The following is a 26,906-nucleotide window of genomic DNA, read 5'->3' on the forward strand; positions in this document are numbered from 1 at the left end:
GAGTGACAGGACAAGATCACTGAGATAGTGCCCTGCTCTTTCTCTTAATGCGCAGTGCTCTATTTACATTCATTATTTAAAACTAATCACGATTAATCTCATCCAAAATAGTTTTTATGAGTGTGTACTGCATATATTTATAAATATATCAATACAAACACATGCATGTATATATTTAAGAAAAGTTGTATGTTTTTATATAAATATATTTATATATAATATAAATGTATATACATGTAAATATTTTCCAAATATATACTGTTTGTGTGTATTTATATATACATAATAAATAAATACAGTACAAATACATATATGTAAACAAAAACATTTATTTTGGATGCGATTAATCACGATTAATCGTTTGACAGAGCTATTTAAAATATTTGTTTACAGTAGATGCAAGTTATTGTCTGCTTTTCACATTGCATTATTTAAAATAATATTCATTTACAAGAGAGGAGTTATTTGCTACTTTTCACATGACATTATTTAAAATGCATTTCATTTGTACTTTTAACATGGCGATATTCATTTATTTTGTTTGCAAAAAAGGAAAGATAAGAAATGCACTCTTTCATTAGAAAAAAATATCCCACCTTTTAATAGTTGAGTATATTTACAGTACAAAACTTTAATGAACTATGAGGGCAAAAAAAATCATTCAATAATCGTAATCGAGTTAAAGTGTTAAATTAATCGAGGTTTTGGTTTTAGGTCATATATCAGCAGCCCTAGATCAGCATGAGGGTGAGTAAATGATGACAAAATTTTGAATGAACTATTTCTTTCAGCCACAGCTAGAGATTTGAGGTCTTGTAAAGTTAATGTCATTATTTATTTAACTGTGCTGGACTTGTCCTCCATCATCTTTGGTCCTCTGAGTCCAATACTGCTCATGCTCTTGGGCTCTTTAGACCCATAGCTGATGCTCTTCAGTCCCAGGCTCTGTCCCAGCATCCCCTCTGGTTGCCCAGGCCTGCGTCTCTTCCTGAGATAAGAGTGCTGCTTTTTCAAGGCCGAACAAACTAGTGTTTGCTGTTTATTTGCCCAGAGCAGCAACATCTGTTTGTCGTGGGGAACCGAAAGCATATAACTCTAGCACCATTTGGATTTTGGATTTATAGCCCTATATAGAGCCATTTTGATGGTGTGTTCAAAGCTTTTTAAAGTCTAGCGCACATACAGACACCTGTGGTCCCAATATTTCTTTTATGAGACAATGAGGGCATAATAAAGACTATTTATTGTTTATTGGTTAATTTATGTATTACAATTGTTTTTATAACCGTAAACACAAATTTCTTTTTAATCATCTCATTTACTGCTTCTCAGAGAATTGTTTTGGTAGTCATGTGATGTACACTACCCTTCAAAAATTTAGTGTCGGTAAGCTTTTTTTTTTTAATGATTTTAAATCTCTTATACTCACCAAGACTGCATTTATTGATCAAAAATACAGTTAAAGAAGTATTGTAAAATATTATTAAAATGTACGCTTCAGCTGGTGTGTGTTTTCCTTTATCACATATTCTAGCTCTCATCTTCCAGATTCGTCTTCTCTATCCTAATTTCAATTCATAATTAAAGAGCCTGTGGTCCTCGTAAGTATTCTGTTGAGCTGATAGAAATCTGCAGAGCAGAGTGGCACAAATTAGCCAACGCTATCTAATAGGTTTCCCCCCTCCTGCTCCAATTCCTTTTCCTTCTCATGCTCTGCTGTGAGAAAGTGAGCTGTGGTGGCAGGTGTCAGCTGAGAGAGCCGGCTGCTGATTGGCGGAGATGTTCCAATTGATTTTGAGTCGTTAAGCCCATTTAATGCCAGATGTGAGATTCAAGATTATAGCTGAAAGCACCAAGCTTCTGCTTCAGTGAAACCTGCATTTCTGTTATTTCTCATTTAATATTCTCTTTGTGTCAGAACAATGTGCCTAGTTAGATGCATTTTTCCTGTGTCTTTTTATGTTTACAATAGGCAATTCTTCTTTTCTCATCATTACTCATTTGTAAAAGTCATATCCATGTCAATGAATACATACACAAAAGCTCTCAAACTGTTTGTTTAAAATCGGCACAATGCATTTTTTGTCTTTGTGACTTGATTTCACTCAGTTCCATCTTCTCAAATGATCCCATATGAAACTTTAAAGTGTAAGTATTGCTGTTTAATCTCTCTACAGCGCATCTGTCGGCTTTTAAGGTTCACTTCTGATTTTCTTCAACAGTACATTTTTTCCCACAGTTCTGCTGCATTATTCACTGTCAGGCTTTTCTTTGAGACACTCAAAGAGAAGAGACCCGACTCTCTTCTTCACTATGGGGGGAAAAACTGTGCTTTGTGGAAACAACGGGGGGTTTAGTCGAAAACAAAGACGATGTGTATTTGTCATGACTGTTTACAGCTGTTTTTTTATTAGTTTACTAAAACCACTCATGTGAGAAGCCGTGGAGACAGACTGAGATGTCAGTGCTGGAAAGCGTAACAGTGACAGTACATTTTTTTTTTATTATTCTTTTTTTTCTCCATTTGACTGAGATGGCAGGATGTTTTGGTGCTCATTAATTCTCCAATAATTGCCGAAAGAAGCTGCAGGCAGCCCTCCGAAGAGCAGCAATTCTTGGCTTTCTGTCCATTATTTTTTAAATAGAAAGTTTCAAGTTATGATTCATTCTGATTAACCTCCTAGGAGTTGAACCTCCTGGGAACCTTCTTGAAAGATTTCAACTAGTTCTTAATTTAGATAACAGCAAAATCTGACCTATTCAGACCTATTTTATACAAACCCATGACCTTGGCATTGCTGGCATCATGTTAGCAAAATAAAATAAAACATTGGGTGGGGGGGCATACACTTGATTGTGTGCAATTGTTATTATCTTTTATTTACAATCTGTCCATACTGTTTATATCTAATACTCTACAAGGGAAAAAATATTATTTCTTTGTTCCTTTTTTAGTAAATCAGCCAAAGATTTTAGATTTTTTTGTAAGCACTAATAATTTATTATTCATATTATATTTATGATATTTTATTTATATCTTCATATAATAAACATTTTTTATTTATTTTCTGAGTGCAAGATTCCCATGTATGACCGTTTAGAAATTTTGTGGAAAGCTTTGCTATTATAGAAGATAAATGGCTGAGAGTTGTTTATATATCTTCCTCTAAAGCTAAATGTGTTTTGTCTATCCACTCAGATGAGTGATTATTTAGACTTGGCTTCTTCTTAGTATCCATTCATGATTTATTCTCAAAGATGGATGTCACTGGCTTAACGAATGAAAGGCAGAGATCGATTGCTCTCTGAGGAAGGTTGCATCAGATCATCTGCTCCATCTGATCTGCTCATGGTATCAAAGAGGTGTTTGAATCTCCCAGATCTTTTAAATTGATATCATATCAATATATTGATCATCACTAGGACATTATTGGACTACTTTCTGTACAAACAGTACTTACACCCATTAATGTGATTTAAAATTACATTACCTGATGCATGGGATTCTCTATAGTCTATTTGAGCAATAAAGGGCCAGTGGTCATTTGAGCAGGATGAGGCCGCTCAGTAATGGGGTATCATTTCCCTTTTGGTGCTCAGTGCATACCAGCCTTTATGTCTTCATTACAATAGACTGTTTTATTTTAGTGTAAAATCAATGACGGCTAACTTGCTTCTTAAAGAGAGGCCCCCGGGGCGGTGGAATTCTCTCTATTTCTCTATCTCACACTCTTTATTTCTTTTTATCACCCTTGTATGAAGAAGGTTATTAATGCTGCATACTGGAGAAAATAAGCACATTTCTTTAAGCGATAGACGGGTTACCTTTAAGTCTACAGACTGTCTTGGTTTCTCTAATCTTAAGCGGTAAACCATACATGGCCTCTTTCTGAACACCAGTTAGTTAAGCTTTATCTAGAGCTGCTGTGATTAATGTAAGTTGACTTGTCCTGCGGTGTGATATGCTCCTATTATTTTATCATTATTATACATGACCTTATATCACATGAAATATCATCACACCACAGGCCATTTGATCAACCAGGGAAGGAAAAAGATGATGAGGAAAAAAAGAAGTGTAGGGAAAAAAAACTAAATAATATTATAAATTCATATACTTTAAACAATTTTTGCTGTTGATTAATTAATTCACATAGAAGTGTGAAAAACACAGGTAATTGTTATTTTATAATTATTGTACATTCAGTTATTATGACTTAATATCACATGAAATATTGTCACACCATAAGATAATTTAAAAACAGCTATAAAAATGTTGGAAATGAAGGAAAAAAAGTGCCCTTTTATAAACTCAGAAATTTTAACTTAAAATAAAATGTAATATATATAAATAACAACAACAACAATTTTAAGTTAAAATCTATATAAGTTAAAATATATATAGAAGTATTACACATGCAGAGTTTATTTGAGTGCCCTGCATTATTCTCCACATATAGCGCGGTCTGAACCCTAAACACGTTTTGTCAAAAAAGCCGATATTGTCCACTTTCAAGGCATCGCGAGTTCACATTTTACTGCAGAAGCCGACAAGCGCCCTTACTGTTTTTGAGCAGAAGCCGGTAAGTCAATTTTAGCGAATCAGTGCGAATATTAGTTTAGCAAAAATTTTGTGAACACCTGACTGTATTCAGGTCAGGTGACAAGGCTACTTTCATTAATCACAGCTAGCTGAGAGGAGTTTCGTCAAAGCTGACTAAAGTGATCAAGGATGGATAATTTCGACAAACTTGATGAACCTGTGATATCTTCTTCAGGGCATAAAGGAAAATAAAAGCTGGAACTTTTTCCACAATAGCTTGCAAAAGCAGCATGTTGTAATGTTGAGGGAGCTGCTCCCTGTATTGAGTGTAATCACAACCATACAGTCTATGATCACAACAACAACATTTGTCAGGCATCTACATTGTCATCTGAGGAGATTACGAAGATAAAATTAGTGTATTTGTTCAACTCTGAAACATGAAATGTGGAGTTATCTGCTTTTGCCAAAAAAAAAAAAAAACGACTGTTGGCATATTCTGCTTTTGCTATAAAACAAACATTTAATATATATATCAAAAACATAATTTCAATTAACTTTAATTTTGTAAGTTACCTGTATTTAAATTATTATTACTCAATCAAAATAACCCAACTGCAGTTTGATTGATATTACTTGGAATGCACAATAAAAACAAAAACATGATTTCTGAAAATAAATACAAATAAATGTATCTGTTTTTGCATATATACTCTTCACATGCAGCTTTGATAGCCTAACATCAAATGAAATGTTGTCACACCACAAGACCATTTAAAATTAATTTATGGACAAAAAAGTGAAAAATGCTATAAATTCAAAGAAATTGTAACTTACATGTTGATTTAAACAAATTATTATTACATCATTATTAAATTATGTAATAGCATACCTACCACAGATTATTTTCTGTGATAAACAGCATGTCACATCAGCTGTTGATAAAGCTCAACTTGTTTTAAACCTTGTAGGGGTTTATTACATTTTATAATATTAATATTAATACGTAATTTAAACAAATAGTTTAATTTAGCTCAAAGGGAATCATTTATGATTTTATAGGGATTTGAACAGAATCAGCGTTACGGCGATTCACTGAACGAGCCGTATAACAAACTCTGCACTGGATATTAAAATCCCAAATATAGTGAAAACACTATTAAATAGCACAGTAACGAAATCGACAGATTAAGGCATTAACTTGTGAGCAGAAAACACAAGATACTTCTCTTTTAAAATATAAATCAGATTTTATTTATATAAACCTAAGACATAAACTAATCTAACACATGAACACAAGCATTCACACATTCACACGTTGCAGAAAGAGAGAAAGTGAGGAAAGGATGAGTTTAAGAGGAGGAAATGTGAAATCCCAAGTTCACAGCAATATGTGTTATTGCATAGACCTGAACAACCATCAATCACTTATTTAACCCTCGCTTTGAGTTTCTCAATGAGGCTAAAATTTATATTAAATACACCAATTAGAACCTGTTAGAATCTGGAGGTGTGTTTGCTGGTTTTGCCTGTGTAACGGGGTTGGTTGCAGACAGGGGGTTCCCCGAAGTGTCTGATTCGCTGGAAGTTCAGTAGTCTTTGAAGTGATGTCTCTTGGCGTTGGCTTGCTGGACGTTTGAAGAAGTGCAGTCGAAGCTTTAACATTAACACACGAAACTCCACGGAAAGAAAAGAAACTAACGTAAAATAATAAAATAAAATGATGTAACGAGACTAAGTTGTTTTCCTTCTCATTATGGCACATGAGGCCAGAGCATGCTCAAAGAGCAGCACGCACGCGGTGAGAGGGACGAGAGAGTCAGAGAGCAGGGGCGTAAAAGTAAGAGAAGATAAGAGAGGATGTCCTGAGGTTTTAAACTCAGCTTCTGGACCGTCCCATCTGCACGTATTGACCAATTAGGTATTGTCCTTGCTTAGCTAGGGTGTGTTCTTCACCTCATAAATCAGCCTGTTATCAGTCACATGGTCCGAATTTTACAAGCTTTGGCCAAGTATACCTTTTTGAACATGATTTCATAATAAGACTATGATGCCTTTGACAAAGAATTGATTGGAAGAAACATTCACATCATGGATTTTCGAGCTCATACATACTAAATATGCAATATTTATCTTTAAGGCTCGAGCTATTCAATAATGATTAAAAAGACATACATATTATTTGATTAAAACATGATATGTGGGTACAACATAAAAATGTCCTTTTAGGATGATTTTATGTGCATATGGAAAATAAAGTCTTTGTATAGTTCTAAGGAGAACGAAGGAATGTTCTTTAGACAGGAATGTTGGTTTGTCTTCTATGTGGGGGAGAAGTCAGTCTAAGGAAGCTTGTGAATACAATCGTGGAACCCGTGATGGCCATCTCTTTGACCCTCAGTCTTGATTATTTGCAACAAATTTCACAGTCTCCTTCTTGAATTGGAATTATCAATAAGTGTTCGTTTGTCTCAAGGTTGTAAGCTGTTTGATGAAAGAGGCTTTGCTAAGTTAGGAGTTGCTTCAGCTAGTTGGAGCTAGGACTCCGGACAGATTTATGATATCCTGTTTCTTGGAACCTCTCTTTCTGGAATCTCAGCTTCTCAGGTTTCAGTGTCCTCATGCATCTTAAAAATTGTCTGATTCAGTCTATGATATCCTACATCTCCCCCTTTCGATCGGCGAGGTGTTTAGTTGAAGACGTCGTCGAGCGCTGGAAACACAAAGGCAGAAGAAGCAGACAAGAACACAGCAAACAACAAGACAACACCTCCATAACAGTTACTGTATTGGTGCAGGTCCTCAGGTTATTTGAGGTACAGACGGTTATATTCAATTAGTCAGTATGGTTTAGTAAATTGAACAATTCAATTTGGAAATTGTTGTTCTAATTCGGTTGAATACTTTGATTCTTCGATCAAGTTTTGTGATTAAATTTGTTTGTTCCTTCTAAGTTGTCTTAACTTATGAATGTTCACCTTTAGTTTCTGGTGGCATCATTTGTGGTAAAATGAATTGACCTATCGTGCATGGAGCTCTCTGGCTTCCATTCAGTTTAGAGTGGCTTGCGGATATTAGGTGTGACGAGTCAATCCTAATATCAGACCTTTGACCCTTGCAGGGTGTCTAGGTGTTTCACCTACTAAAGAAAGAGGGGAAGGAAAAGTATAGGTGAGAGAAGAACAAAACAAAACAAAGCTGCTGTGGGTTTTCCTAGCGTGGTTTGCAACTTCTGTTGAGCTAGGATGTCATGTGCAGCTAGGGAGTAATGTACCTTAACTTAGTGTCAGGTGTTCTACCTATTGTGAGGATAGCTGCATGTTTCTTCACGGTGGTGTATGTAACATTGTCATGCTCCAATTTGTATATTCTTACTTGTGAGAAGAATATGTTTGTGGAATGTGTTATCAGTAGATGTGGTTACCTCTGGGTATAGGTAATGTTATGTGTGTTAGTGGTGTAGTGTAGGTGTGGTCAGATCTGTTTCAGTCTGTGTTGTCTCCCCCCTTTTCTGGTATGTCAGTGAAGACTGGCTCTCTGCATCCTTGGCGTGGATGAGGGCGTGTCCATGATCTCATGGGGGTCAGTCCAGCAAGGCAGGAAGTTCTTAAGCAGACAGTCGGAGGTAGTTTGGCATGGCTGTGTGAAGCTGGGATGCAAACTTCGTCTCCTATGTTGCATTCCTCTTGTGCTGCCTTCTGGATGTGGCAGACTTTCTGACCTTCTGTGCTTTGGTGGTTGCTGTTGCACAGACGTGAATGTGGTTCTTGAAGTTTTAGTTCATTTAGCAGTTTGCTAGTGAGTGATGGGTGACTGAGGTGATGTTCTCTGGTACCTCAGTTTTCATCATTGGTTGGCCGTGAGAGACTTGTTCATTCTGGGTGGTTGTTGAACAGGTGCTTGTCATCTCTGATATGGTGTTGTACCATGTGATCACCGGCCTTCCGTTCTGTCGCTGGTCACAGCGAGCATGACTCAATTTTGTAGTCATCCGTGTTCAGCTTATCTTGAAGGAACTCTTTCAGTTGTTTCATGACTTGTTCCATGTCTTCTGATGGTAAGCTGTCTTGCTCTTGTGCATACTCAGCGCTGTGCATGTCTGAGTGGTGCTGAGGTGGGTTTCGTTGTTGCTTACCCACACGAGTCGCTCTTGGATGAGTCCGGCGATTACCTTTGGATGTCTGGTTAGGTTTCCAGTTGTTGTGGTTTCTTGAGAAGCGTGGCTGGTCCCATGGATTTTTCCAGCGGTTGGGCTGATAGCTGTCGTGGACATGGGGGTCACGTTCTCTGTGCTCTTGATAGGGGACTCTGGTGTTGTGATGCAACTGGGTGTCGTCCAGTGCAAAGCTTGAGTCTTTGTTGACAGAGTTCAAGAGTGTGGAGGTTGTGTTACCTTTCTTTGAGGCCATCTTCTGCTTGTTGTGGGCCTTCTGTGTTAGGTCACGCAACTGTTGGATGGTCATGGAGCCTGGACAGGCCATGACGCCTAGATGGTGGCTGACTCCAGGGTGCAGATTTCTTAGGAAGAGGCTTTTGAAGTTCACATCCTCTTCAAGGTCAGGTTTGTTGTGTGCACCGAAGTAGGCTTGTCGGAGTCGGTTGTAGTAAGCTTGTGGAGCCTCTTGTCGACCTTGTTTGGTTTCTAAGGCAGTTAAAAGTCCATGTTCAGATTCATAGTCTGTAAACTCTTTAATCAGGACTTCACGAAGTAGCTGGTAGTCTGACTTCGTTCGACTGGGCTGTCGATCTAGAAAGTTTCGTACCTCGGTACTGGACGTGGCTCTAAGGAGGTACAACCTGTCTCTGTCAGTCACATGAGGTCTCATTTCCAGATAGAAGTCGATATCTTGAAGATGGGCCTGAATGGTGTGGCCCTCTGTGGAGTTCGGGTTGAACTTGCTGATGTTTTTAGACAGCTTGTCGAGGTCTTTGATGGTCATCCCATGTGCAGCTCCGAGGTCTGCTTGGATGGGAGGTTTTCTTTCGTTGACAGGAAAGAGTTCTGTGGCGAAGGCAGGTGAGGTTTTGGGTTGTGGCTCTTCGCTTCTTTCGCTGTATACCAGTTCTTGGATGTGGGACTCTGCTCTGCTCAGCAGAGGTGAGGCTGAGAGCTGTTTCTCTCGCCTTGGCTCTTGTTTCTGCTCATTAGCATGTTTAAGTTCTTTTCTGACCATGTAGAGCTGATCGTTGGTATCGTCTATTTGTTGGGTCAGATTGTCTATTTTAGAAATGTACCTTTCAAGGTGGTCTTTCAAGGCACTGATTTCAGCATTCTTGTCGCTGATGTCATGCTTGGCTTTCTCTAGGAGCTGTTCAGCATACTGGAGTCTGTTTACCAGGTCTTTCTGGGCAGCCTTTGCATGTTGTTGGTCGAGCTGAGCTGCTGTCAGGGCTGCTTGGAGCTCCTTAACTTGTTCCGTTGATTCCTGCTCCCTTTCGTTGGGTGCTTTGTGTTGATCTTGAACTTTCACTTCCAGCTTGTCTATGCGGCGTAGAACACGTGTCAGCTCCTCTTGAAGGTGGGTGACGTGCTTGTCGCTCAGTTTCAGCTGGGTTGTGAAGGCATAGCTTAGAGAGCTGGAGATTTTGACTAGCTCCTCGTGGTTGTTGTTCTGGCTTGAATCTTGTGTCAGGAATCTTCTCAGGATTAGGATTATTATTAGAAATAATAACAGTTCAAGGGTCTTGGGGGTGAGGCTGTCTGTCGTGCCTCTCAGCCAAGTGTTCCCATCTTCCCCTTGTGCAAAGGGGTTTGCAGTCTGCGGCATGTTGGCACGCTAGGGAGAAGAGGGACTGACACAGATCTGTGTGGAGTAAAAGCCTATGTGTAGGTGAGGCAACTAAGTGTTGTGTCAGTGATTTTGAACCACTAATGTAGTGTGGTGATGACTGTGTTGGTCGCAGAGTGTCTAGGTGGTAGACTAAAGATGTGAAGACTTCGTCACTCTAATGAGGAAGAGGGGAAAGAGAGAAACAGGTGAAAAGCAAATTCAATTAAAATAAACAATTCCCTTTTTTTTTTCAAATGAGAAATTATTTATTAATTAATTTTTTTTTCTTTCAATTAAATGTTATCAAGAGGCAAACAATATTATTAAATCTCTGTTCTCGACAGATGAATATAATAATAATTCTGATATCTCTTTTAGTCTGACAGGATTGACAACGTACACCTTACAGTTGGACCGCTCACCAGGGAGGCTGCGAAGGCAACGGTTGCTCAAAACTTCTCTATTTTTGATCTCAGCGTTGCATGAGATGTTAAAATTTTGATTGCGTTTTTAATGTAGGGAGGTTAGGAAGAACAATTACAATCAAATTCGTAAAGATGATTAGTCCTTTTGACAAGATTGTGTATCTCATTCACTTAGAATTGATTGATGGTTCTTACAGGTCCCCACAAATGTGAAAAGTGAAGATGAAAGAAAGCAGGAGAGAACAGGAGAGAAGAGAAAGAGACAGTAAATCGAGTGGATGGTGTCCACTAGCAAGCAGTTATGCCGACTACGAGTTGTTGTCAGTTGCTCCACAACCAATCAACAAAAATAAAATTTTGGGTGCAAGAGATTTGTCTCTTAAATTTATTTGAACTCGTAGTGACGGATAACACTGTCTCCTATTAAGGCTCAGGTGAGACAAAGTGAAATTGAAATTAAATAAAGGAGAAAATCAGTAAATAAAAATAGAAAATAGTGGCTAAGTGTATAGCCACAACAGGAAGAACGAGGAAATAAAACGCAATAAAGTAATGAGTGAGTATAAGTCTGAATAGAATCTATTAATATGGGTAATAACTCAATTAGATAGAATAAGTTTACTTAAACGTTCCAAGTTCAAGACTTATTTGTATCTAAAATGATTAGGCCCAGAAGAGAATGATAGAAGTATTGATCATATGAAATGATCTGAGGGAAATTTGAATGATTCCAAATAAATTTAATGTTTTAATTAAATTTTTGAATTTGGCACAATTAATAATTGTGAACTAGTATTTCCCTTTCTAGTAAAATGCAAATAAGTGGTAAGAAGTGAGAATTTAGAGAAATAAGAAATAGAAAGACCAACAAGTCTATTAGTTGAGAGGTGTTTAAAGGGTTAAATCACTTTAGCTTTCCAAACACACACTGTATTAAACCACTGGAGGTTAATGCTAACTGCTAACCTTTGAGGCTAATCTTTAGCATAGACTTGTACCAGGTAAACAACCGTTTCGTTAGCTTAGCAACAGCATCGAGTTTGTTTACATCAGCATCGATGTGCTGCGCGTGCGCAGTACAAAGTTGCTCCGGAAGTAGGTTAAGACTTCCGTGTCACGATCGTAACTGTGGAAACCAAAACAAACGTTGCTTTGCCAGTACAGTTAAGCATGTTACATGAAATGTCAGCGCATTTCAACACTGTACAAATAAACAACACCGCTTTTAGTTGTTCTGCGATGTGGCGCTTAAACTCTCAGTTCGTTCAGAGTTAAACTTATTAAAATAGCAGCTTGGTGCTGCAGGGAAGCAGTACTGTATCAGAAGCCGTGCCAGTTTCTCTGGACACATAACACAACAGGTTTTCTTCGCTGTTGGTTCAAAGTAAAACTTTACTTGATAAAGCTTTTAAAACTCCCATTAAAATCTCCCGGACACACGCAGTGTTGAGCGAGATTAACTTCACTCAGTGAACAGTTACACAAACATACGAGCGTTATTGTCTAATGTTTATCTGAGGGAGTCATAGATGATTTAACAATGGAACACGCACTGCTAATCAAACTATGAATAATAATGGCTCTGATAAATAGGATTGAGGAACACGCTCAAAACTATTCTTTATACACTGATTTATTTCCCGTTTAAATCACTGCAGTTTAGCTTCGTTCTGCTAACAGACTGAGATTCAGGAGAATAGCTGACTGACCTGGAACCCGCAGGACATCACTTCAACTATAAATAAAAGGCATTACAGAAAGAGAGGAACACGCTCAATTTCGACCTTATTGTACGATCTCAGATGCTAACTTTAAGTTCACTTACTGCAGTTTGAGATGCCCTTTTGCTCAGTTACAGCCTTCTCTGTGTTGTTCAAGAGGGGCGCGCGCAGCTGACGCACACACACACACACACTAGTCTCTGCTCAGACGCGTCTCTCATTCATTCAAGCGGGGCGCGCGCAGCTGACGTCACTCACGCGCACGCGCACACACACAAGTCTCGTCTCTCATCCGCGGCAATAGAAAAATATTAAATACTTGGTTTATGCTCACAATTTAGATTAATCTGCCCGCATTCTCCACCAATAAAAAATGTAGGGGTTTATTACATTTTATAATATTAATATTAATACGTAATTTAAACAAATAGTTTAATTTAGCTCAAAGGGAATCATTTATGATTTTATAGGGATTTGAACAGAATCAGCGTTACGGCGATTCACTGAACGAGCCGTATAACAAACTCTGCACTGGATATTAAAATCCCAAATATAGTGAAAACACTATTAAATAGCACAGTAACGAAATCGACAGATTAAGGCATTAACTTGTGAGCAGAAAACACAAGATACTTCTCTTTTAAAATATAAATCAGATTTTATTTATATAAACCTAAGACATAAACTAATCTAACACATGAACACAAGCATTCACACATTCACACGTTGCAGAAAGAGAGAAAGTGAGGAAAGGATGAGTTTAAGAGGAGGAAATGTGAAATCCCAAGTTCACAGCAATATGTGTTATTGCATAGACCTGAACAACCATCAATCACTTATTTAACCCTCGCTTTGAGTTTCTCAATGAGGCTAAAATTTATATTAAATACACCAATTAGAACCTGTTAGAATCTGGAGGTGTGTTTGCTGGTTTTGCCTGTGTAACGGGGTTGGTTGCAGACAGGGGGTTCCCCGAAGTGTCTGATTCGCTGGAAGTTCAGTAGTCTTTGAAGTGATGTCTCTTGGCGTTGGCTTGCTGGACGTTTGAAGAAGTGCAGTCGAAGCTTTAACATTAACACACGAAACTCCACGGAAAGAAAAGAAACTAACGTAAAATAATAAAATAAAATGATGTAACGAGACTAAGTTGTTTTCCTTCTCATTATGGCACATGAGGCCAGAGCATGCTCAAAGAGCAGCACGCACGCGGTGAGAGGGACGAGAGAGTCAGAGAGCAGGGGCGTAAAAGTAAGAGAAGATAAGAGAGGATGTCCTGAGGTTTTAAACTCAGCTTCTGGACCGTCCCATCTGCACGTATTGACCAATTAGGTATTGTCCTTGCTTAGCTAGGGTGTGTTCTTCACCTCATAAATCAGCCTGTTATCAGTCACATGGTCCGAATTTTACAAGCTTTGGCCAAGTATACCTTTTTGAACATGATTTCATAATAAGACTATGATGCCTTTGACAAAGAATTGATTGGAAGAAACATTCACATCATGGATTTTCGAGCTCATACATACTAAATATGCAATATTTATCTTTAAGGCTCGAGCTATTCAATAATGATTAAAAAGACATACATATTATTTGATTAAAACATGATATGTGGGTACAACATAAAAATGTCCTTTTAGGATGATTTTATGTGCATATGGAAAATAAAGTCTTTGTATAGTTCTAAGGAGAACGAAGGAATGTTCTTTAGACAGGAATGTTGGTTTGTCTTCTATGTGGGGGAGAAGTCAGTCTAAGGAAGCTTGTGAATACAATCGTGGAACCCGTGATGGCCATCTCTTTGACCCTCAGTCTTGATTATTTGCAACAAATTTCACAGTCTCCTTCTTGAATTGGAATTATCAATAAGTGTTCGTTTGTCTCAAGGTTGTAAGCTGTTTGATGAAAGAGGCTTTGCTAAGTTAGGAGTTGCTTCAGCTAGTTGGAGCTAGGACTCCGGACAGATTTATGATATCCTGTTTCTTGGAACCTCTCTTTCTGGAATCTCAGCTTCTCAGGTTTCAGTGTCCTCATGCATCTTAAAATTTGTCTGATTCAGTCTATGATATCCTACAACCTGGAACATTCCTTTAATGTCCTTCAAAAACGAACACGCACACCGTTTTAAGTTACTCCAGGGCTTGTGTGTCCTAATAAATCGTAAAGACGCGTGGGTCAGGGTGATATAACCTCTCATTAAGGCTGGTTTGCTGGACACACACACTTTGACCCTCTTCTGAGGCAGAGCATGAAAAGGTTAATCGCTCCTTCTCAGCGGACCCGTACACACATAGACGATTCTGGAGGCCGTGTGAGTCACGTCCATCACTGGCCTGCAATAAGATTGAAGTTGCATGACTGCGTGTGAGTGAGCAGGTTTCTGCTGCCGTTGATATAGTGGTCAGAGTGATGGATAATTTTCTCGCTCAGCTCCTGGAGAACCTGTTCCATAGTTTCAATTACACTGACCTTGAGCTTAAACCAAATGCCTTTTTGCAAACCCCTTTCATCCATTTAAATTGAGTTGTCTCTTAGAGCTTGAAACTTTGCTGTTCTTTGATGTACCTTTATAAAACTTGCAGAGAGCCTGATTGTTTTTTTTTTCCCCCACCACCTGTGTTTTATTGTTTGTCAGTGTTTTATAAAAGGTACAAAAGACTTTAACTGATATAATTTTAATACCTACTGATTTTTTTTTTATATATTTAATGAAGTCTGTCTTTTTTGTAAATTTAAATGCAGTTCATAAAACCTTAAATTTTGCATATTTTTATGGTAAAGATCTGGCAGCCCTATTTTTTTTAATTTTGTGATTTTTATTCAGGGCCATCTTCCTCACCTTTTTAAAATGACACACTTGGTGTTCTCTTTGTCCTGTAAGAAATTGGAGGTGAGAGGCAGTGTGTTTACCAGTCCAGTGTTTATTCCTCAGGGAATCTGCTTAAGATGCACCCATTTGGGCGCAGCGTTGTGAGACAGGCTTCCCATGATAAATGTCCTTTCTGAGCCACTTTGTTTACTGAGGAGTCTGCAAACTGCCATGTCGCCTTTCAACTCCTGCAACAGCTTAGCGTTACAGTTGTGCCACTGTAAATATAGCACAGTGCTTTCAAAACAAACACTCACCCTATAGAGCGTCAAATGTGAACATCTCCTCCAACCTTGAAGAACATTCATAGACTTAGGCACATTTTGCATGTTGTTTCTAATCCAGTGAAGCGCATCTGTTGAAAATTTTGCTTTGAGTGAGATGTGAGGCTTCTCCCGCACACATTCAGCAGTGTTTAAGATGCAGTGGAATACCGGCATCTCCAGCTAGAATTGTGACGGACACCTCAATCTCCAGCAGAGCAATGCAAGCATCACTCTTTCTTATTGAAATTATACGATTCAGTTTCCTTATACTATATACCACATGCTATGTTAGGAATATTTTGGAACTTTGTTTTGATAGGTAGATAGATATATAGCTAGAGCGAGTGAGAGAAAGTGAGTCTGCGTCTGAAATATTTCTTCCAACAGTTCTTGTAAATGCATGGTTGTAGACATGCTCTCTCTGTTTTCTTGCCCCTTAAACTCTGTGTTCGCAGTCACGTCAGCAGTGACTTTAATTCCACTTCAGTTCAACGTAAAGATTTAACAACTTTAATATGAGCCTATGTCATTGATTTACTTCTCCCACTGTTTTTTTTTTTTTTAAAGAGAGCTTAAAAATACTACAAACAGAACAGTCAAGAAAGGATTCTTGGAGTGCTGAGCTCAGTTGGGTGTTAAATTATTCAATTTGTCCAGTGAGTTGGTCCAAAACAGGTGAGAGCTGAAGCAAGAGGGTAGAATCTCCCCGTCTCTTTCTCTCATCACTTTTTTTCATCTTAGACTCATCAGAGAAGAACAAAGCCTCCATTTATGTCCCCCGCTGAGGCACACACTGCTAATGCACCATTATGAGGCACTCGTCTCACCCCACTCACATCCTTTTCCTGGGCTTTCAGGACTTTGCTGTAGCTCCGAGGACACTCTTTTGCTGTCGTTCCCTGCACGTTGCACCTCAACCCTTGTCTTTTTTTCTCTCTCGCTAATGTGTTCTTTCACGTTCTGCCCCTGCCTCTCACCTCTGCTTCTTCCTGGAGTTTTTGATGTGACGGCACAGACTACCGTTTCAATCACAGGAAAGGTTTTACAAATATGGTAAATGAGTTAAAATTGCTCACAGCCTGAAGGATGGTCGGAGGGGCCGGTAAGCAGCATGGTCGATGTTTCCAGGCATGCTCTGACTTTGTAAGTGTTTGAGGATGTTTTAAGCAGTGCGACCGTGCTAACGCTAATGACCTTCAGTCACTGTTACACATATAAATGCTGCATGATGGATGGACATGAAATGGCTTAGTGATTTGAGAAGCGATGTTGTTAAATGTAGATTAGTCTGTTAGCTTAACCCTCAATTGTGTATTCCCATACAGAAATATAGTGCTCCGGCAAACTTCCAGTGATTACATTTGTTCGTATTTCAAATGTAAATGAGCTTTGTGGTATATTGTTGCAACATAATATAACAAGTAAAACAGAATATTTAATGAGGGGGGAAATGTAGGACAGTGTTTTTTTTATCCCTGGATTGTGAAAAGTGGTCTTTTTATTATATTTCTATTTTTTATGTTCATATATATATATATATATATATATATATATATATATATATATATACACGATTTTACTCTATGTAAATGCCTGTAGTAAATTTAGTTGTAAATATAGTCACATTTGATTTAGTTTTATTTTATTTCTAGCAGAACAAATAATATATTTATATATTGTATTTATATTTAAATGTCTTAAAATTATCAAAAGTCACAGTAAAGACATTTATATTATTGCAAAATAATATTTCAAATAAATCAAACGAATAATGTGACTCTGAAGATGAGCAATAGCTGCTGAAAGTTCAATATAATAAGTATAGTAAAATAGAAAGTTATTTTAAATTGTAATAATATTTCATATATTAGAGGTATGATCTCTACATTCAAATTTTGAATTTATGTGATCTTGCAGTTCAATGAATCAAAAAGTGGGTCTTGTAAATAAGCATAATCTGAGCAAAAGTGGCGTGAACTGCAACAGACAACGCAGAGTCGCTCTCTTGTTATGCTGCGGTTTCAATCGTGGCGCAATTATGATATAATGATGCTTCGCAACATATTAAATTGAATCATAACATATCATTACGGATATAGATATCCCTGACATCCTTGTTTTCATTTGCATCAATTTAAACAAGTAATCTACTCTGACTAAGGTTCAACTCGCTGCTTCATAACATGGACGTTGATGCATCGAGTTCTCCATATTACATTAGCACAGTGTCATTTCTCAGCTCCCAGGGCATTAAAAATGGCCCTCACCCTCAGGCTAAAGTGCTCCCTCACCAAACAGAGCTTCAGCGCCCACTTTTAACCTGCCAAGTGTGATATACACACAGCCTCCGTGTCTCTCACCGCGTTCTTTATCTAGCCTGTGGTGTAAAAGGTACTCGGCAGAAGAGCGTGCTGATAATTTCAACCACCATGACTGAAGGAATTTGTTTCACTGAGTTTCTGTCCTCAAGTTTGCTGCTTCAATCTCGAAGGCATTGTCAGGCAGTTCAGCTAACCGCCTCGTTTATGCTTGATAGCGAATGAGAGCGCATGTAAAAGCGATTTAATAATTTACAACATCGGAATAATCGAGGATGCGACAGTCGTGTTTGCTTTTATCGCTGTCGCGCCGTTGGTCGGTTGTCGAACATGCTTACACTTCAGTGACAACGGCGTTCACACAGGGAAGGCACTCGTGATGCCTTTTGATTTGCCGCGTTGCGCCCGTCAGTTTATCAGTGCCGGGTGTGATTTCGTATTCATGAGGAGATTGCTTTGGATATTCCAATAACAGCAAAGGAAATGTCAGCCACTTCTTCCTCGTCATCTCTGCAGGCATCACTTTGTGCCCTTATCTCAGATTGATGGGCAAACAGCCTCTTCTCTCTGTGTTGTCAATCAGAAGCTCCTATAAACATTACAGATTCGTCATCGCAGTCACGCAGCTGGACTCTGTGTCTGCACACAAATGTCAATGGTCAGTCTTCTGTGTTTTATCAAAATCATGGTGTGGTCCTCAAGGGACATAGATGGCAGGGTGTTTGTGCCCACTAGAGGAACCTGTTGGCATGGAAAATTGTTGCCATATCAAAATCTGCTGTTCTATTGGGCTCTATGAAATCTGTTTTATTTTTCTCAAATTTTGTCTTGTTTTTTTCCGTTTTAATTTTCCTGGATTCTTTTTTTTTTATTAATCAAAAAGCATGTCTAAATAATTAAAACCATGAAACTTATACAATTTAACACCAGTTTATTAAAAGTTTTACAAAAATGACATGTTTACGGACCTATGAAATCTGTGAAAACTTAAATTTTTTGGTAAACAAAGGGGATTTAGTTGTAAAATTAAAACATGGAAGAAATGTTGTGTGATGCATTAAAATAAAGTTTTAATAATTATAGTAGTAGCATTACATACATTCTACTGAATTATAGTAATATATTTCTGGCACAATGTCTTCTAGTTAAACCATTCTTTTATTTTGAGTTGCCGTGAAGAACTTTAAATTCCTGTGTGTATATGAAATGACAAGTTTTTCTCAAATCCGTGCGTCACATGCACTTCAGTATGTGTGTAGTAAACGAAACCGCACGTCTGCGTCATTCATTCACATAGAATCATGCATATTTTTGTGGCTAAATATTCACAGACTCTAGTCCATTTTGCGTTTTGATTTAAGTGTAATAACATATTTTTGATTAATTAATCCAAACTTCAACAAATTCTGTGACATTCTGCGTTATACAGTAAATTCCGTTTTCATGACTCGATTCCACATTTCCGTCCTTGTTTTCCGCTTCGCGGAAATCATAGAGGCCAACTATTCTGCTGATTCTCTTGAACTTTTTCCACTGGGGTTCTGCAGACTTTATAGAGAGTTTGAGGCAGAAGCACATCATGCTTTTTTGTTTATGTCTACATGCGAAGGAAAGCTATACTGTATTTCAGTTAGTATTTGTGGTGCATAATGAATGTTGTTTTTCCGAGCAACAGCTTTCGCTCTGAATCGATGTTCCAGAATGCATCAATATCTCATAATCTGTTGCTTCTCTTTGCAGTTGTGTGGCTGTGGGCTGCTGGGAGTTGGAATCTGGCTGTCTGTGTCTCAAGGCAGCTTTGCCACCTTCTCCCCCTCCTTCCCCTCTCTCTCCGCTGCCAACATGGTTATCACCATAGGCGCCATCGTCATGGTGACAGGCTTCCTCGGATGCTTGGGTGCCATCAAGGAAAACAAGTGCCTGCTTCTGAGCGTAAGTTATACCACACCTAAAAACACAGTAACGGTCTGTTGTGAGAAGAAAATATTTGCACTTACCTTTTAACCTTGTGATGTCTAGTCTTTTGTGTTTTTGTGAATAATTTTCATATTATATATATTTACAACTTTATACGTTGCTTTATATGTGCTTATGGGTAATTGAACCGCAATAATATTTTTGCATTATAATATAAGTTCATAATTATACCTTTAAAGGGATAAAATGACATTTCTGTCATTAATTGCTCACCCTCATGTCATCCCAAACCCGTAAGACCTTCATTCATCTTCAAAACACAAATTAAGATATTTTTGATGAAATCCGAGAGCTTTCTGACACTGCATAGACAGCAACGTAACTGAAATGTAGTAACCAGAACCAGAAAGGTAGTAAGGACATCGGTAAAATAGTCCATGTGCTTATTTAAACAAAAATAATGACTTTATTAATCAATTCTTCTCCTCCACATAACCCTAGCCCCATTTTGGTGAGTATCATGACAAATGTGCCACTGATGTCACATGGACTATTTCAACGATGTTCTTACTACGTTTGTGACCCTATGCCGGGTCAGAGAGCGCTCTGATTTCATCAAAAATATCTTAATTTGTGATCTGAAGATGAACGAAGGTCTTGGGGTTTTGAATGACATGAGAGTGAGTAATTAATGACAATTTTTATTTGTGGGTGACCTATCCCTTGTGTGTAATGCATAAAAAAATGGATTCAAGTACATTAGGTAGTTCTAAATTTCATTATACTATTTAAAGGTGGAACTCTTTTTTTATATAAAAAAATAAATCTAATGATATAAATTTAAATATTAAAAAATACGGTATAATTTACACAATTCTCTGGAATACTTGATTCTGTTGGTCAGTCGCAGCATTGTACACATTATACAACTATTTTACAAAATGTGTAATCGACTGTTTTTCCAGTCAATTTCCAGTTCTTCTGCTAGTTTCATGGATCTAGTATTAGTCTGCAGTCTCTTTCTTCTCGCATAAAACAATCATTTCAACCAAAATTAACTTTTCATGTCGTTTCATTTATTTATTTAGTGAGTAGCTGTGTAAAAAGTGGGATGATGTACAGCTGGCCAGTCATTATCCCAAAATAAGTGCTGTCATGATGTGAAGTGGCCTTATGAATACCTTTTATAATGCATTACACATACAGGCTTAAAGTAAACTGTTACCAGAGAGGTTTGCTAATTATCTGCATTGCAAAATGTGTCTCTTCATTGCACTCAGGGGTTTTGGTTCAGAACTAGAGTTAAACCACATGCCTCTCTACTACACCCCCACCACCCCAAATCTCTCTTTGATTTTACACTCATTTTCACTTTGTCTCCCTATTCTGCTAATGGTGTTAAGCACAGTATAATTGAAAAAGGTTAGCACTTGCATGCTTTTCTATAATTTGAACAGAAGTGAATTATGCATCCGACACGTCATTGTTTTGTTCTGGTAAACGAGTTGCTATCTGCTTTTGGACTTGGCATGTGATTCCAAACAAGCATCATTTTGTTTATTTTATTTACTGTAATTTGCAAAAAAAGAACAAAAAAAGGCTTTATATTCAGTACTAGTGAAGGAAGAGACGTTTGGAAAATTCACAAATCCTGTCAAACCCAGAATCATCCCTGCTTATTAATTTTTAATGTCAATCTCCAGTTCCTACGGTTCCCTAAATGCCTGTTAGATAGGAGCGGTGTAAATTCGAATGGCCTGACCTTTAGATTTCGCTATCTGCTCTGTATATACGCCATGTCCGTGGCTCTGAGGGAGAGTGAGACATCAGAGAAGAGTTTTCACGTCACTGGGTTTGAGATCTAAGCAGCCAGCCCTATGTTTCTGGATGTGGTGTAGCGCTCTCTTCCCTCAGAGGTCTAGGAAGGAAGAACCTTCAAAGCTTTTGCAGTCTTCACATCCATTCCTTCAACTTTGCTCTATTTACGTACCCCATATGGTCCAGACCAGCGAGTAGAATCAAGGCAGACCAGACATGTACACATATTGTCATTCAGCGGTTGGCGAGGCCGCACATAGTCAACACAATTGCTCTCGCCCTTCTCTAATGGCGGAAGGAAACTTATTTTGCGGACCTGTCAATGTCGAGGTTCAATAAACAAGTGTCTTAAAGGCTTTCAGATGGCTCGAATCTGCATTTCAGATGGACTTTAACAGAAACGGTCATCAGGAGATGACTGGAAAATGTACTGAGCACTCAGCGAAATAATGTTTACTGGCTGACAGGCGCATGCTGTGTGGAAGGCTGTGTAAATATTTAGCTGAAGAAGTGAAATAGAATGAGAGGGAGCGAGTGAGTGTAGAAAGCCGAGATGATTCATTCAGACAGGGCTTTCCCTATGTCTCTCTCACTCTCAATCGTGTCACTCACTTCCTTTTTTTTGTGTATTTTCTTCCTGCAGTTCTTCATTGTCTTGCTGATTATTCTGCTGGCTGAGCTGATTTTGCTCATTCTTTTCTTCGTCTACTCTGATAAGGTAAGCCTGTTCACCAGTTTTATATCGTGCAAATGATTTTACTGTATTTCCATACAAATCTAATCTCTACTTAGTAGCAGATTCTCCGGCTTTGATTTTGCATGGCGGATGGAAAAATCCCATCAAATTGCACCTTATCCTGACTAGGCATGGTGTAAATCAACAAATTATTAAAATTAGTAAGCAAATGAGTTGCAGAAGATTTTTGATTGTGCTGTATAGCCACACAAACATGACATCTCATTAGTCCAGAATCCTCATAGCTGTGTATTTAAACATGAATTATTGATTCGGTAATGTATTTTCATTGTAGTTTATTCACATATATTCTTACATAACAAAAACGATCCACTTTGAGCAAACATATAAATTTTTTATGCACATTTTGTTGTTTCTGTCAACCATTTTGCATAAAACTATTTTGATGGAAACTGTCAAATGCTCATCCCATTTCCCAAGCTTAATCAGGTCATCGAGTTCTTTAAAGAACAGCCGCCTCTCTTGTCTTGAGCAGTGCAGGTTAAGAGTTTTCATCACCAGGCGAGCACTCAAAGGTCAGAGGTCACCACACACAACAAGGCCTAATCCCGGCCAGTTGTCACCAAGTAATTGGCGCTGAGCTCTCTCTCTCGGTCAATCCTTCCACCTGCCTCAGTGTTCAGGCTCTTTCTCATGGCCTTCAGGGCAGCGCACACACACACAACTGGAAGCGATATTGTGCCAACTGGAATGTCTAAAACAGGGCAGTCTGACCTTTTGACACCATGCAGATCCTGGTGGAATACTACCCACCCTGAGCACGCAGAGGTCCTGTTTCCTCTTTGATGAAGTCGAGAGTGTCACCAAACAGATGCTTCAGGTCTCCTTTTCAAGGGCGCTTCCCAAATGTACGGCAGGATGCTAGGAGGTGTTAAATCCCGTCAAGGATTTCTGGGTGGTTCATTATTCACTCCGTTTGCCACGCTCTCTGTGGAAGCTAAAGTAATTCACTTACCCACAATCCATTTAGAGATTAGGATCTGCCTATCTCCAAGGTACGAGAACTGCCTAGTTGTCTTATCAGAGCGTGTAACTCCCACTCAAGCGTGGACTGCAAACTGAGGCTGCGTTTTGGTGGCAAAATGAAAAAATATAAAAAACGCGACTTGCTTGCTCTTGTCTGTATAAGTTTGTTTTCTGCAGGCACAAACTTTTTTCCATTGTGAGTTATATTGTGTGCAGACTCAAGGTTGTATCTTCATATAATGAAAGCTAGGCTGAAAGCAGTGTACCGATCATGTATTAGTCTTTAAAGACCACTCTGAGACCCCTAGCCATGTATTGATGTTGTTCGTACTACCGATATAAGATACCTATGTGACCTTTAACACAACGTGATGAGGGAGATACTTCAGAGAGGAGCGAGGGAAGATGAAATATAGAGATTTGTATCAACCGCACAAGGCTGTGAGCACGTCTCTTTCATTTTTCTACCGCATGAACTGGGCAGCAAGAGTATCGCCGTCACTCAAAACCTGCTGCTCCATCCGCACAGAATGGCGTGAGCGATCAGAGGAATGTTTAATTGACTCCATTATTTGATCTCCAAATCACAAGGCATTCATTATCATATCTGAGGGAAAAAAGTCACGCTGGCAGTGCATGAAAACACACTTTTTCTGTACAAACAGCAAGGTTAAAGCCAAGCATTTTGCTCAGATAGCTAGAAAAAGTTTGAATTAGAATTTTGGCAATTTTAGACATGACATTTAATAAATTAAATTTTTTTGAATGCAGAATTTAGAATTTACTGTCTGAAACCTTGAGGCTGTAATTTTATAATTGAGGATGCATTAAATTGACCACAAATGACATCATGACTTTTACATTCTTACAACAAATTCTATTTTAAATAAATATTCATCAAAAAATCCTGTAAAAAGTAACACTGTTTCCACTAACATTTTAACCAGCATAAGCATTTTAAACTGTGATGAGATAAGAAATGTTTCTTTAGCCCAAAATCAGCATATTAGAATGATTTCTGAAAGGTCAAGTGACACTGAAGATTGGAGTAATATAAATATGCCACAAAAAAAACTAATTTGTTAAATGTCAAAATTCAAATCTATTTGTCATTATTATAGCTCTGTAGAGTTTCAGTTTTAATGTTTTGTGCTTTCCTCAATCTTTAACTCAGCAATATGCTTCCCTCCTGCAGATAAGTTGGCGAAACAGAGGTATAGTAGGTCTCCACCTCACTGAGCGTACGTGAACGCTGTGGATTAAAGCACACACGTGGGGCCTGCAGTGACCCACCATCTGACTGCAGCAGATGGTGAAGGCTAGGCACCAGATTAGAGCATCCGTCTTTACGCTCATGACCTCATTCCTGCGCGTGTGCTGTAGGACGGCGGCCAAATTAAACCATATTAGCTGGTTTGAAAAGGGGGAAGCACAGTAGCATGATTTTTCGGATAGGCTTACAGAGACAAATGAAGAGCATTACCATGCACTTTCGCCGCCTCAACTGTGGCTATGATTTAATCCGTAGATGACTCACAGTTTTTAGCCTCTAATGTTGTGCCATTACATGGGCAAAAGCGCCACAATTAGAGATGCTCTAAAAATGAGTAGCGACCCACATGTGCAGGGAATGAATTGAGAGTGTCTTTGAAACGAGGTCTCCAAGTCCATTTTAAAGGTCCCCAAACTCGTATCATAATTTAGTCGAACAAAACACTTGTCCCTATTGTATTTCCTGTTATTTTCGATTTACATGGTGATTCTGGGAGGTTAAGGCTTGTGATCTCATGTGGCAGTATTATCGCGGTTGCTTGTTTGCGTGCTGATTTTAGCTCAGAATTAAACCAATTTTCTCGCACTAAACAATCAACAATGAATGTGCAAGTGTTAAAATGATTTACGTCAAGCTTGACTATATAAACAGCCATTTTCCACTCGATGAGCTTAAAGCAGCAAAAGTGTCTTGTAAACCGCCTGAACAGGTGAGGCGGTTAGCCAGGGTTTTGAGGACTTCGGGCCAGGTTTCAAAGCACCTGACGGCGTGACGGTAGGACCCACGCTCCGAGTATCTTGCCAGCTCACAGCATGGCCAGACTTTCCCTTGCTGATCAAGAGTCTGGCCCATCATCTGGGCTGAAAATTACCATCCCATGACAGTTATGTTGGGCGGCTCTTACGTGCGCTAATGGAACATTATTTCCAATGTGGAAGTGGATGTTAAAGGGATAGTTCATTCTAAAATGAAAATTCAGCTGCGTTTCCATTACCCTTCAAATTGTGCAAATTGAAATCGTGAATTGAAAATATGCCCAATGTAAATGTATCAATTTTGCAAAAACTCACATATCGCAAAAGTTTTTACGCTCACATGAGATGGTTTTACGCAGCCGCTCTCAAGCATAAGGGGCTTTCCTTTAATAAACCCCTTATTTCCACTGGACATGTCTGCGGCACATTACGTCTCCGATGCGGCCACCAGAGCTGATTGCGGCCACTCTTGTCAATGCTTGCATTTATACCAGCTGCGCCACGTTTCAGAAATCTCCTTCGATTAAAAATAATGGCTTGTGTGGTGGCTGCAATATAATTAAACCTACCAACATCTGTCATCATGACTTATCGTGAGAGGAAAAAATTATGTTTTAGTCGCATAACATGGGTGAATGGAAACACCACTATTTTGTAGTAGATTTTTATTTACATTTATAAAATATCTCAAAAGATTTGCATGAATCTGAAATGAAAATGTACATACTAACTCAGCCTCATGTTGTTACAAACCCATATTACTATTGTTTTTTTTTCTTCCAGCATAGAGGAATTTTAAATGATGTATTGGTCTTTCTTAAAATGTAAAATACATATAAATTAGCGTGCAAAAAAAAATGAATAACACAAGTTGTCTATATGCACACTTTATATCAAGTCTTCTGAAGTCAATTTAAGCTATTAGCTGATAATCTTCCCACCTTATGGCTGTTAACTGTTACTACAAAAAAATCATTGAGTCAGCGAGTTGAACTTGAGTTTGATTAATAAACAAATCAGTCAGATCTGTTGTCAACTGGATTGACTGATTCATTGAAATGATCCAACTCACTATTCTCATGAACATATGAATTCCTTTGAGGAGAGCTAAGCAATGAAAAACAGCTTAATTTTGGTTTATCACATCAAGATTTTGTATGACTTGCAATATATTGTTATATGGACCGAGAGCTAACCAATGAATAACTTAATTTTGGTCTGTTCTTTGATGTTGAAAAGAGTGGCCAGATTTGACCTTTTGAGTTCCATTGAAAACCATGTAGTTGAGAAACGACTTGAGCAAATAAACAAAACCTTTTCCTTTTTAAATTGAATTATGCCTTTTAAGTTAGGATTTAAGGGTGTGTGTTTACAGACTGTAAATTGCTCAAACCTTTTTTGTTGGCATAGTAGAGGTGATGGACGAATCTTCTGTCTGACCTCATCTTCCTCTACTCTCTTAGTAAACAGCAGGCTTTCCTCAACACACACATTGTGCTGACACATCTCC

The 26,906-nt window shown here is 38.3% G+C and overlaps 1 protein-coding gene across 3 annotated transcripts in view; it reads left to right on the top strand.

Moving 5' to 3' along the window:
* Window positions 1-26,906, top strand: part of LOC306843222 (tetraspanin-9-like) — a gene marked incomplete at its 5' end in the record, with an annotated part of 192,565 nt that overhangs the window by 152,006 nt on the left and 13,653 nt on the right. For all 3 annotated transcript variants that reach the window (XM_079374560.1, XM_079374561.1, XM_079374559.1), the window contains 2 exons: window positions 19,651-19,842; window positions 22,289-22,363. In XM_079374560.1, the coding sequence (XP_079230686.1) occupies window positions 19,651-19,842; window positions 22,289-22,363 (267 nt within the window). The remainder of the gene's footprint in view (window positions 1-19,650; window positions 19,843-22,288; window positions 22,364-26,906) is intronic.

Source organism: Barbus barbus (genome assembly GCF_936440315.1).
Source record: "Barbus barbus genome assembly, chromosome: 23".
In the NCBI taxonomy this organism is placed as follows: Eukaryota; Metazoa; Chordata; class Actinopteri; order Cypriniformes; family Cyprinidae; genus Barbus; species Barbus barbus.